Raw genomic sequence first — 13724 nt, 5'->3', positions numbered from 1 at the left:
GACCTAGTTGTGTCCAAATACAGAGTCTGATTGTCACGACAGGACACTGCAGCCAGGCTTTGGCTTGGGGACATGTCCAAGCGCAGATGCAGTCGTGTGGATTAAAGTCGACAAGTAACGTTGATGGCATGGTGGAGAAGGATGGAGATGTCAGCTTCACGCTGCATCTCATGAGGTGACAGGAATCTGGACTACTGCTACATTTAGTCTTTGGCACGTGGTTTATTCAGTGGTCTAAAAAAAAATGAAGTGCTGAGTACGGAGTTAACACGTGTTTGTTCATGGGGAAGTAACTGTCAGAGAACAGAAACTAAAAGAACATGCTGTGAAAGGAAAATTTAGGCTAAATGTCACCGCAGTGAGAGAAAACAGAGCTAGATGTGCGGCACAGGCACACTCTTAGTGACCTCCTCTGAACCGCCTCTCTGCTCCTCCTTCCTCCACCCCTGGAGCAGCCAGTAAAAGCCTCCAGTCCCCCATCCACCTAAACACGCCAGATGCTGCTGCGCTCAGTGGCAGCTAAGGTTACCATGAACCTAAAACATCCACTCCTGCTGTTGAGTCTTCCAGAAAGAAGATCTGGGAGAATTTAGGACATTACCGTTGGCGTGCGCACACACACACACACACGCACGCACACACGCATGCACACACACTTCACACTGCAAACCCACCAGTCAGCAAAGATCTGAGATGCAAAAGCTGCGTTTACTGAGTCGTGACTCGTGACTGAGAGAGAAACGTTGGGGGAGGGCTGGTGGGAAGGAGAGAGGAGGAGAGCAGAAGCAGGTTTTGATTGGTGTATGGAGGGGTGGAGAGACAAAAAAGGGGAAATTGGAAGCATCTTTTCACAGTAAAGACCCTCTGCGTCAAAAACATAGTGACACACATCTCGTTTTTTTCCCCCCTGTTTTCTATCTGCATGCCGCATCTGAGGCAGACAGATTTAGCTGTGCTTGTTTTGCTCCAGTTTCCCAGCGAAAGCGTGTTTGCATAAAGCACGAGACTTCAAGGTCACATGATGAACAGATGCTGTGATGGTTAGAGTTGTTTCACCGAAGCCATTATAGCTTTATGTTAAGAAAACTGTCAGAAACATTTCCTTCTGCAGTAGGACTGCTTGCAGCGTTCTTCGCATCTACTGTTCAGAGAGGAAATGTGTCTTTTTTGCAGTTATTGCAAGAAATTTGCTGTATTTAGCTTTGAAGTTTTTTTTTTTCTTTTTACATACCTTGGCAATCGCCTCATTGTGCATGCAAATGAACAACAGTCACTGGCATCAGGCCTTGTTAGTAACAGTTCTGGTTGTTAAGATGTTTTAATTATAACAACCTTCAGGATACAGGATACAGTTCAGGCATTTTTCTCCCATTTATTTATTTCCATTTCTCTGAATAATTGTTTCCAGGTATCACCTATCATTATGAAAGAACAAGCACCACGTCTGATTGTATAGCTACAGTGGTAATGAAACGAAGCGAATTGATTGGTTATTTCTTCAAATATCCGTTGGGAATCTTCATTTTGTAAAGCTGAGGATTTTTTTCTTACAGATTTAGAGCTATTACAGTTCCTTTTTGAGTGAGTTTCTCTGTTTAACTTTCAGATATTGTAGTTCTGAAGCTCTTCTATTACCAATTAGCAATGAACACCATTGATTGGTGTCCTGTAATATTCTCTAACCTCCACAATGATATTCTGATCAGACTAAACCTAATCCATGTTGATCTGTCGCAGTCTGCATCTTAGCTTTAAGATTGTTGAAGAACCAAAGATTAATCCTTAAGAATGCTGACAAAATGCAATTCTCTTATCTAGATTTTCGGGCTACTGCGCTTCGTTTACTGGGAAATAGGCTGATGATGTCCATTAAATTCAGTTAAAATATATAAGCTCAAAACTCCAATGTGGATATTTAGAGTTGAATAAAACTCTCAGACGTACTTTGGGTTCCTATTTTGTGGAAAGAAAGTTGGAAAGCTGCCCTGGTGTTAAAATGTTGGAGAAATTCACTATATACTTAACAATTTTTGTGCATTTTGTTTTTGATAGTTTTTCATTACTCCTAGTTGAATAGACTGTAGAATCACTTCATGCTATTTTAGTGCTTGTTGCGAAAGAATGTCTCTTTTGAAATGTTTGTGGTCGGTGTGCTGGTCCTGTTTTCTGTTGGGATATTTTTCTATCAGAATCACTTTACACAAGCAGCTTTTTCTCTCTTTTCTGTCAGACTTACTTGAAGTAACAACAACTGGATTAAATCGAGTGGGAAAACAAGGGACCACACCACTTTGTCTCACTTAGACAGCAGAATACCACTGGAATTATCATCTCAAAGAAAACAAACATCTCCAGAGTGACCAGCTAACCAACGTGTTTTACTGCGACCAGCCGGGGGTTCAGATAAATGGCTGATAAACAGATCAGGTAAAGACGACTGGGAATCATGATGTTTTAATGATTTTGTGACATTTTCTTTTTCCTTTCATTCTTGTAACCTTTTTTCTTTGGTCTTCCGTTTCATGCAGTTTGCCTGCCAAATTGATCAATGGAGGGATTGCCGGGATTGTCGGAGTGACCTGTGTGTTTCCCATTGACCTGGCCAAGACTCGCCTGCAAAACCAGCAAAATGGATCTCGCCTTTATACCAGCATGTACTGTATAGAAGCTCTTGCCTTAAATCCCAACAGAGTTTACGGTTGTGCCATATTCAGAACTGATCTGTGTTGTCTTGCACCTTGTACAACAGCACATGACCCCTGTTGTTGTTGTTGTTGTTGCTTTCTTCCAGGTCAGACTGCCTTATTAAGACCATTCGATCAGAGGGGTATTTCGGGATGTACAGAGGTATGTCGAACACTTTTACTTTAAACTCTGAAACACACCGATTTTTTCTTCATGGCTTTCTGTCGTTTTTATCCTCCTAGGAGCTGCGGTGAACCTAACGCTAGTTACACCAGAGAAGGCTATCAAATTGGCTGCTAATGACTTCTTCAGGCATCACCTCTCCAAGGATGGGTGAGGCATCAAAGTGCCGAGAGCTTGACTTACGTTCACCTTCTCCTCTAATTCACTCTGAAGATTACTGCCGTGTTTACTAACATATCTATAGCCGAACATATTAGCTGCCTGCACTTCCACCCCAAGGCTCCAGTTAATCCTTCACCTTTTTGTCCTCTTCTCGAATACTCAGAGGATTTTAAGACGCTACAAACTGTGTGGCTTATAATGTGTCTTGTTAAAGACTTTTTTAATAATGTGTCTTATTAAAGACACGTTATAAATAAATGTCCATGTAATTCTATGTAATTTCCAAATGTAAGGTAGCATATAATTGCTAAACTTTTCTGAATCACAAAATTTGGGGTTTTCATTTTCTTTAAACCATAACCATCAAAATTACAAGAAATAAAGACTTGAAATACTCTGTGTGTGATAAAACTAATGTAGTATATAAATGTCACTTTCTGAAATTAACTTTTTCATGATATTCAAAGTTTTGCATAACGTTCATTCCCCTTTACATTTCTGCTTCTTTGTGTGGCTTGTCACATAAGAACCCAATAAAATACGTTGAAAATTGTATTTGTAAGGTGTAGAAAAGTAAATAACCCAAAAGTTCAAAGAGTATTAATACTTTTGCAAAGCACTAACAGTAAAGTCTTTTATATGTGTTCTAGCAACACTCTTAACAGAAATCTTGTCACAAGGTAACAAATAACGGTTTCATATCTCAAACATTAGCAACCATTATCTGGTTTTACTGAAAGCAAGAAACCATTGTCCGCCCCTAAAAGCTGCATGCTCTGATAAACCTGAAGCTTTCTAGGACATATATCTCAATCTCCATGGAAACAAACATGCAGGCTGATGAATGATTGACTTGTCTGGTCCCAGTTGCTCTCCGTGTGAATTATTAATCTGTTCCTGACATGTTGATACAGAAGACAGTACCTTCTCCTGCTTTCAAGGATGTTAAGAAGTAAAGTTGAAGTTTGCATTTTATCTTTCTTTTCCTCCTCAGGAAGCTCACTCTGGTCAAAGAGATGCTGGCTGGGTGCGGAGCAGGTACATGCCAGGTAAATGAGGACAAGGCTGGTGTAGCTTCAATTGCACCATCGTTTCCTCCATCTGAAACTCCTGACTTTAGCACAGTCAGGTTGACTCGGGCTGCTGCCTCATTTGTCTCTGTCCCTGCAGCTGCAATCAGCCACAACCACATTAATGCAGGATATGGTAGTCAAAGAAACACACTTACACAGCCAGCTGTGTAGATGTGTGATCAGATAGGAAGATACACGGCCAGCTGTGTAGATGTGTGATCAGATAGGAGACATTTGTGAGAGTACTTGGCCATGTGCGCTGAGTGAGTGAGTCCGAAGGAAATGCTTCTCGTCAATGAGGGCAAAGACTTCAAGCCTTAGCACTCTGATTAGATTAAGTGCAGCAGATCTTGGATTACGATCGCGGCTGAGAACGTGGTCGTCTCACCCTTAATCTAGTTAACTAGTTACTATGGTGTAGCTACAGGGAAGGCCGAGGCTTGACATTGAGCCAATTGGTGCCAGTAGATTTACACCAGACACACACACGCACACGCGCACACGCACACGCGCACACGCACACCTACACGCACGCACACACACACACACACACACACACACGCGCACACACGCGCACACGCACACACACACACGCGCACGCACACACACACGCATACACACGCACACACACACACACACACACACACACACACACACACACACACACACACACACACACACACACACACACACACACACACACACTCTTCCAGTCTCACTCAGTATTTATCTAAATAGAGTTGAGTGAAAAAGTCTTCAGACCACATTTGCCATGTTGCAACTGTCAAATTTGATCTTTTTAATTGAGATTTTATTTAAAAAACTAACACTAAGTGGTGCATAGTTGAAAACTGGAAGGAAAATAGGAAAGGTTTTTCAAAAAGCTTCACAAATAAAAGTGTAATGTAATTTTATTCCGCTTTATTCCAGTCCACCTTAATGATTTAGTTTAACCTTAGTATAAATACAGCTGTTTTGTGAAAGTTTTAAAGGATTGCTAGAGTATAATAGTGTTAAACAGTAGCGTGAAGACCAAGGGACACAGCAGATAGGTCAGGGTTAGAGTTATGAAAAAGTTTAAAGCAGGTATTAAAGGATTATTTTTATTAATCACCAACTGCAGTGCTCTGTTAATCCAAAATGTTAATAAACCTCAAACATAAATGTTTAAGCAAGTAAAAGTGAGGTTTTGGCTTTCTTAGGTGAATATTTATTTGTGCAAAATTATTGGGCAGCTACTATTAGACAGAGTTATTGCACATCTAAATAAAAACACATTTTTTTCTCCTATTTTTATCTGTTTTAGTGAAAATTATAGACAAACAAGTTAAAACTTTTCCATAAACATTTCTTACTATAAGAAAAAGAAACACTGACAAATATTGCCCTCCTTATTTTCAATAACAGTGATACAACTTTTTAATTTATGAAGTCTGTCACGTTTCTCTGATCTGCTGCTGATCAACTTTTTATTCAGACACTTCAGATAAATGGACTGTTTTCCTTCACTCATGTTTAAGAACTGCCTAAATTTTTGGTTAGGTGAAGTGAGGAAGTGGCCATGTTATAAGTCTTTCAAATTTGACGCCTTTACTGTACTTGGATTCATTGTCCTGCATAAAAATGATTATCTTTTTGAAAGATGCAGACTTATTCCTGCACCTCTGCTTAACGAAAGTGTCTTTTAAAAATTAGCAGCAGGTTTGGGGATTGATTTTGAATCCATCTTCAACCAGAAAAGGTTCAAACAGCACATCTTTAACTGTGTCACCTCATCCACACCATTACCCCTGATCACTGATCCAGTCATGGCCCCATCTGTTTGGCCCGTGAGGAGTCATAAAACCTTTGATAAATCTGTCTTCAGATATTTCTTGGTCTGGTCTTCACCTTGGTCAGTGGTGGTCAGGTTTCAGCCCACCTGACCATGGCTGTGTCTCTAAGTTCTAAACATCTTCTACTTCTAGCTACTAGAGGAAGGTTATAGTCATGGAAAAGGACAGTGCTGAAAGATAATGGCTTCCTTGTAGCTTAACACTTTATTCTTCTTTTCTTTGTCAGCATGCTTTTTGCGACCCTGTTGACTATTTGCAACCAAACGTCTGATAGTTCTGTGATCACGCCCCAATATCTTATGAATTTCAAGAGTCTTTACTGCTCTGACAGACTTTTGGTAATGTTTGACTTTTCAGAGTTGGTTAAATCTCCTTTCTTGGCCCATTTTGCCTAAAGAAAGAAGCTGCTTAGTAATTATGCACACCTTGATATAAAATGTCAGGCAACACAATCCTTCATTACACAGATGCACATCACCTGTTATGGTTAAATGCATTAGGCATTCAAGTTCATCCAGCTTGGAGCTACAAAATATGACATGGTGAAAATACTCACTTACCTAATAAACGTTGATATAGTCTATATAATAAAATCACATTCCAAGTTTTAAAAATTTAACAGAGCATTATTAAATCTAGCAATCAAAGAGCATAACACACCTGCAAGGCGTGGCAGTCCGCCTAAACTGTGAACTTCACACATCTGGCCTTAAGAAGAAGTATAGTGCTGAAACAAACCAAAAACAATTCTTACAGGGAACACAGGAGACATAAAAATGCTCTGGTCAGATGAGACCATAATTTTGTGCTGCATGTTTGAAAACCAACTCTGCTCATCAGCCTGAACACGCCATCTTGTTCTTGAAATACAGTGATGTTGGCATCTTGTCGTGGGAATATTTTCCATTAGCAGACGCTGGGAAACCAGTTGAATGATGTTGGGAAGATGAATGAAACCAAGCACAGAGAAAAGCAGAATACCTGCCACAGTCTACAAGAGACTTAATAATGGGTTGGAGATTCACCTGCCCACAGGACGACAACACTAAACACACGGTCCCAGCAACAAGGCTGTGGTCAAAGTCTAAATCTAAATCCAACTGAAAATCTGATGCCCTCCATCTATTCAGGCTAAAATTGAGCTAACTTGACAACAAGAAGATGGAAAATGGCAGTTTAAATGTGCAGAACTGTTAGAGACATACCCCAAGACTTGCAGCTGTAACTCAGGTATTGACTCAGGCGGGCTTAATACAAACCAATGCCAGATGTAAAAACCATATTACCTGTTCAGTTAATGATTATAAGCTGATTTGTTGTGGGTAAAACTTCAATAAAATAATTTGAGGAATGTGATACTGACTTGACAAAATGTGGAAAAGTTCAAGTAGCACTCTAAATTTCTACTTTTTGAGAGACAAAGCTGGCGCTGCATGCGTGGATGCTTTGTTTGACACCATTTATTTCTGTTTCTTCACAGGTTATTGTGACAACTCCTATGGAGATGTTGAAAATCCAGCTGCAGGACGCAGGGAGGCTCGGTAAGAGGAAATGGGAACATACTTTTCAATACCACAGCTTTAAATGTCATTAGGAAAGAGCGCCCTCGTGTGGTGTTCTTAGAGAATACACATACACGTTTTGCTTTGGATAGCATTAGGAACTTGAGATGTACTTTGCTTCTCATGGACTTTAGCTGCTCAGAGGAAGCTCATGCCAGAGACGGTGGCAGCAGGAACTGTGGAGACAAAGTCCCCGACAGCCATGCAGATCACCAGACAACTACTGAGGGAAAAGGGTATTGCTGGACTCTATAAAGGCCTCAGTGCCACACTGCTCAGGTAAATTAGTGACAGTTTCTCCAACAAACTCTGATCCATTTTCCATGTCCAGGCCTGACTCGTCTTTTTGTTGCGTATGCAGGGACGTTCCTTTCTCTGTCATCTACTTCCCCCTTTTTGCTAATCTGAATAACCTGGGGAAGAAAGACGCGGAGGGCCCCGCTCCTTTCTACGTGTCTTTCATATCAGGCTGCGTTGCAGGAAGCACAGCGGCTGTTGCAGTCAACCCCGTTGATGGTGAGCTGCCGTGTTTTGATGCATTTTCAGCAGCATGCGCACCGATACTTGACGTTCACAGTCTACCCTGGGCTTGCTGAATTGCAGTGATAAAGACTAGACTTCAGTCCCTGACTCGAGGAAGCACAGAAGACACGTACTCTGGAGTGATCGACTGTATCAGGTGACCTCATTATGTCTGTACAGCTAAAGCAAGTGTGAAGTCTTCATTATTATCTCTGCAGGCAGATTATTAATGCTGCTCCTTTTGTTCTGGTGTAAGTAATGACTTATGTCTTCTCCAGGAAAATCATGCGCAACGAGGGTCCGTCAGCCTTCCTGAAGGGAGCCTACTGTCGCGCCCTGGTCATCGCGCCTCTGTTCGGCATTGCCCAGGTCGTCTACTTCCTGGGCGTGGGCGAATACATCCTCAGCTTCTTGCCTAAGAAAAACAACTAAGACGCACCTCTGTTCCGCCTTCCCTCCCGCGATGCGTTACATCAGCTCCATGAGGATTCGTCTGATTCTTAGAGTTTTTTTTTTTTTTTCTTTTGGATCTCATTTATTTTTGTTTTTAAATTGTTGTGCTGAATGTTCAAAAAGTTCAGAAGGGAGCCTTTGTTTTGCCAAGATGCCTGTGGCAGCGCACAAGTTTCCAGTTGGCAAGCTACGCCACAGCAGCTTTCTGGAAATCATGCTACAAACAGAGGTCTGTAATTAAATTTTATTGTACTTTTAAATATGATTGTCAATCTTAGCAAATTAGATGTACTGCCCTTGGCTGTAGCAGTTCTGCAAGCCCTTCAGTAATGCCCTTTGGAGGCTTCATTACCCTTTTAATATCAGAACATCCCGTTGCATTCGATGTGAAATTCCCATTTTTCCACTGCCCTAAATTGAGCAATAAAGTGAAAGTCTTCTGTTAGAAATATATAGAAAATCTGGAGTAGGCATGGGCCAGTATAAAATTCTCAACTTTGTGTACAAATACAATGTTAAACTGGTTTAGACATAAATTCTGAAACAGCGAATCATAAAATTCTTTTAAATTGAAGCAGAAAATCAGACAAGTATTGCTACTCCTGCTAAAATGATACTACAATGAGTTATGATATTGTTAAATATCAAATATTTTACGATTAAAAATGTTAATCTTTTATTGATAGATGCAAGCAAATATGCAAGGATTTAGCTTTATGTAGAACATGAATTATACTTTTGTGGTTTTGTTGTTTAGAAAAAAAAACGATAGGGATCTGATGATGTTATTGGTTAATTAGCTATCCTACAACCGGCTGCTGAACAGACATACCAAAGTGTGACAACAAGTGGAAATCATTTGGCTTTCATGAACAGCAAATTTTGTTCTTTCTTGAACACAAGGGCAAAAGGTAGCAGCCTTTTTCAGCCAGCTGACCAACAGCGTGCAGAAATAGTTTGGGGAGGGAAAATGTGTTGTTGTTTCCAAGGCTCCTCGTTAGAAAGACTTTAAGTTGAAATAACTGTATAATGTAAATCTTCAGTGAGTTTTAAGCTGTAACCTTTTAAAACCATGGTAATACATTGATTTCAGTAACCAGCCCATGCCTAATCTGGAGCTTTAATGGACAAACAGACTTTATGTAATGAGAGACTACTAAACAGTGGGAGTCTGGTTCATGCCAAGTCCCAGGGCAGTGTGTTGATGTGATACCAGCTCACTCCCTGTGATCTTTCCAGGGAATCCACTTTCCTTCCCCTGTACAGTAAGTGGCTGTAATGAACTCAGCGGTTCGGCTCAGAGCAGGCTTTGATTGCCTTGGCTTTTTAAGGAGATCAAGTTCCATCTGACATTCAGCTTAGCCATAGTGGTTCTACTGTTTGGCCTCCCAGAACAATGTCTTTTTTTTTGCTCTCATACCATGCAACTTCTGATTATTGTGAACGGCCACAAACTGCGTGTTTCTGAAGTTTAAATTTGAAACAAAATCACAGCTGAGTGATCATCGAGGGGATTGCTTTTGAGCTTTAAGACCCCTGTGTGCTGAAATGTTCTGCAATCTATGATTTACTGTGGGTTTCTAGATGGTCAGACATCATGTTGTGAAACCTGTAGATGCAGACTTATTGTTTTTTTTTTGTTTTGTTTTTTTGTTTGTTTACACAAGAGTTTGCTCTTCATTTTCCAGCTTTGTCCAAACTTGCATTCAGTGGCAGGACCCAAAGAGCTAATGAAAACCCTTTTCATTCATCTGAAAAGTCAGACCAGTGCGCGCTCAGTGTTGTGCGATTTGTACCAAACATTTCTGCTCGTTTGCTTTAGAGGTTTTGTTTGCTTTAAGCCGCCGGGCGAAAAAAAAAAAGAACAGCCCTGTCGTATCTTGTTTATGCATCACAACACTGAGGCGTCCCGCCATTGGTGTAACTAGTCGGAGATCAAGGTGACTTTGATGTGTATTATCCAATCACATTCCTTCCTTGCTCCCACTGGTCAAGCAGCTCTTCAATTGTTCTGTTGCACTTCTGATGCAACTTTTTCAGTGTGATATCATTTGTGGGAGTGAGCTTTATTTATAGATATTCCCTCCTAGAAGCAGTATAGCGTTATATATTTGTATGTGCTTTTTTTTTTAGTGTTATATTGTCTACTTTGTTATCTATATTGTACATATTCAGATGAAATGAACTCTGTTTTAGAATTTATTGTTTTTGTACGTTATGGCTTATTTGCACACCTACCTCTCCACCTTCCCCATTCAATTCATATTGTGGTGATTTTATGTTAGAATGACGAGTCAAATGAAGGAACATCAGAGTTTTTTTTTAAATTATTACTGTGCGCCAAGGAGAACACTAGCTGATCTTCAGATGGATTTTTTATGTTTTTGGAGGTGCCATTTTCCCCGGACTATGAATTAAATCTGTGGGTTCAGCCACTTATTTGAACATAGGACCAAATGAAGAATCTTACTGCTGAGGTTTAGCTTCCAGTGAATGACACAACGATAAATAAATGCACACTGAGGAAGACGAGCTCTGAGGAAGCTGTTATGTTAACACGTGCGTCTGACTGGTGCTTCTTCTACGAGGCTGCTGCAATACGACAGAGGCTGCACTAAAAACTCGGCCTCTCTCCACGTCTTACTGTAACCCAAAGCCATAAATCAGGGAGGAGGCCGCTAGACACTGAGTGGCACCTTTCAACAGTGGAAGCAGACAATATGTCTGAGGGAGGTGAAAAAGGCAAAAAGACCCACCAACTCATTTAAACTTGGCTTTATTATTATTATTATTATTATTTTCTTTGATATTCTGACTTGATTTTACATTCATTTCTGTTCAGAAGTTTACATGCAGCTGTGGGCGTAGATTTAATTTAACTTTTCTTCTTCCAGGTTGGAGAGATGATACTTTGTACAACTATGGTTTTTAAGAACAAGAATTGGGTGCTTAGTATATATTTTTTAACTTGGGTCTAAATCCACACAGGGTCAAAACTACACACTGTATTGGTTAAATGCTCCAGGAGCACAAGCAGCAAAGCAGACCCTCAGCGTGATGCTGCCTTGGAACTGTCAGGGATGTCACATTGACTCCTCTCAGCATTCTGCTTAGTGTTGTGATAAAACTAACAATAAGCTTCTGGGAAGGCCCTGATACCAATTCTGCTAAAGCTACGAGAGTGATTCTTTAATGTGGGAAACTTAACAAGCCAATAAGAACACTGATTAGATATCTAGATCTGTGCCTGAAGCTTGTTGAAGGCCTTAGAAAACATCTAAGTGACTCAAGACATTTTGCCAAATACAAATAATAAGAAATGGAGAAAATCCACACTTTTCAAAACTGTAAAACTGGTTTCGTGATCTATCATCGTTCCAACCTGGAAAAGAGAGGAGCTCAGATGCGTCATTAAAAAGCCCAACGTCAAACATTTCTGCTCTAAGTAAGTGAATGTAAAGTTCTGTCCGGAACCTGTATGCTGTGATTATGGTGAAATGATCTGTTGTAATGTTGTTGGTATTACTGCTCGATTTACTTCCAAACCTCATCCCTCCTCCTTCTCCCTCTTTAGATTGTTTTCATCGGTTTTCAGCTGAATCTCAAAGTTCTTCTTGCTTTGTTTTTGTTTTGTTTTTTTAATCCAGCTGTGAATTGTTTTACCGACCTTGTGCATTCGGTTGTGTATGTGCGCGTGTGTGTCTGATAGTGTAGTGCTGTAGTTGAAGTGTAGTTGTTGGTGTGCTAACGGTTTCTCTTTTTTTCTCTCTCTGTTTACTCCCTCTGTGTGTTTTTTTTTTGTTGTCACAATCCTATACCAGTATGCAGGTCGTGTGCAGAGAAACTTCTAAAAACACCAAATGTACTATTTGGAGTGCGTACAATCAGAGAAAGCACAAGGGATTTTTAGGCATAAGAATAGCACATGTTTCCCTCTAAATACTCCACAAGCTGATTTGGAGAACATGTATCAAACTTTGAATCTGTTGCTATAAATTCCTATATAAAAGAAACATATTGATCTGCAGTGCTAGTCAGAACTTTGCGTGCACTCACCAAATCATTACATGTAATTATTTGAGTTGATGTTTTGCTAAAATTGGGTGCACAAGTTTGAATTCAATCTGATTAGGTGACATTTTCAAGCCTTTATTTCTGCTAATTATGATGATTTATAAAAGAATGTCCTTTAATTTCTTGCAAGATTAGAATATTACGTCGGACCACCTGGGCTTAATGAAAAGTGTGTTTAATATGCTTTCATAGGCTCTTCTAACCTGATATCAGAACGGTGTGTTCCAATTCATTGAATATTTTCTTTTTAATTATGTTTCTGTGTTTCAATTTTAACCATTTTTTTGACCCTGTGTGGGCTAGAAAAAAAATCTGTGATAAATTCAAACTTGCAACCCCATGTCTGTTTTTAAAAATAATTTAAAGCTGTATTTGTATTCCTCCATGTGTAAAGTTTAGCTTCAATTAATCAGAATTTGTACAGAAAATATTCGGAGTGTGTGCAAACATCTGACCAGCACTGTGTATTTATCTATGTCTGTAAACCTAGAGGGCTGAGACAGAGACCCACATGATAGTGTCCACTATGTTAGCTATAAGCAGTAAGCCACAAGATGTATATCGCCTACATATTCTATATGAATCAGATATAAGAATGTAACTTAGATATTATGAGACGTATTATAATTATTGTGAAGAGTTTATAACATTTTAATCTAAAGATTTGTGCTTTACACTTTCACTGAAAAATTCATGAGCCAGCTTAGTGTTATGCAATAAGTAGCCACACACACAAACACACTCGCGCGTTAAGAGAGGAGGCACTGAATACAACCAAGTAATCACAGCACCACACACACACACACACACACACACACACACACACACACACACACACACACACACACACACACACACACACACACACACACACACACACACACACAGAGTATATTATTGCAACCATGAAGCTCAGAGGCCGTTCGGACTCTGGGCTCACCTCGCAGCCCCTTGTTCTCTTCCTCCGAGAGGAACTGTGCAATAAAGCACTTTAAAAAATGAGGACCCTCCCGCCTTCAATCTGCTAAGCCTCTCTATCACAGAGGCCGTTTGCGAGGTAGTGTGGTGAAAGGCACAGTTGTCTGTTAACATTTGTCTGCAATGCAATGGAAAAGAAAAAAAAATATTGTGTTCTGTGTCACAATTTACTGTTCAATAAATTGACTGTCCTTAAA

The 13724-nt window shown here is 40.1% G+C and overlaps 1 protein-coding gene across 1 annotated transcript in view; it reads left to right on the top strand.

Annotated features, from left to right (window-relative positions):
- Positions 1-13724, top strand: part of slc25a22a (solute carrier family 25 member 22a) — a 20400-nt gene extending 6676 nt beyond the window's left edge. Inside the window, exons 3-12 of the mRNA XM_008412115.3 lie at positions 2231-2427; positions 2529-2654; positions 2792-2847; positions 2928-3018; positions 4025-4079; positions 7419-7479; positions 7635-7779; positions 7862-8016; positions 8104-8179; positions 8301-13724. Coding sequence (XP_008410337.1) covers positions 2408-2427; positions 2529-2654; positions 2792-2847; positions 2928-3018; positions 4025-4079; positions 7419-7479; positions 7635-7779; positions 7862-8016; positions 8104-8179; positions 8301-8454 — 939 coding nt within the window. The 5' untranslated portion in view covers positions 2231-2407 and the 3' untranslated portion in view covers positions 8455-13724. The remainder of the gene's footprint in view (positions 1-2230; positions 2428-2528; positions 2655-2791; positions 2848-2927; positions 3019-4024; positions 4080-7418; positions 7480-7634; positions 7780-7861; positions 8017-8103; positions 8180-8300) is intronic.

The sequence above is a fragment of the Poecilia reticulata genome, chromosome 6 (genome assembly GCF_904066995.2).
Source record: "Poecilia reticulata chromosome 6, P_reticulata-male-v2, whole genome shotgun sequence".
In the NCBI taxonomy this organism is placed as follows: Eukaryota; Metazoa; Chordata; class Actinopteri; order Cyprinodontiformes; family Poeciliidae; genus Poecilia; species Poecilia reticulata.
The sequence above is the reverse complement of the archived record's forward strand: the minus strand, read 5'-3'. Positions and strand labels throughout refer to the sequence as shown.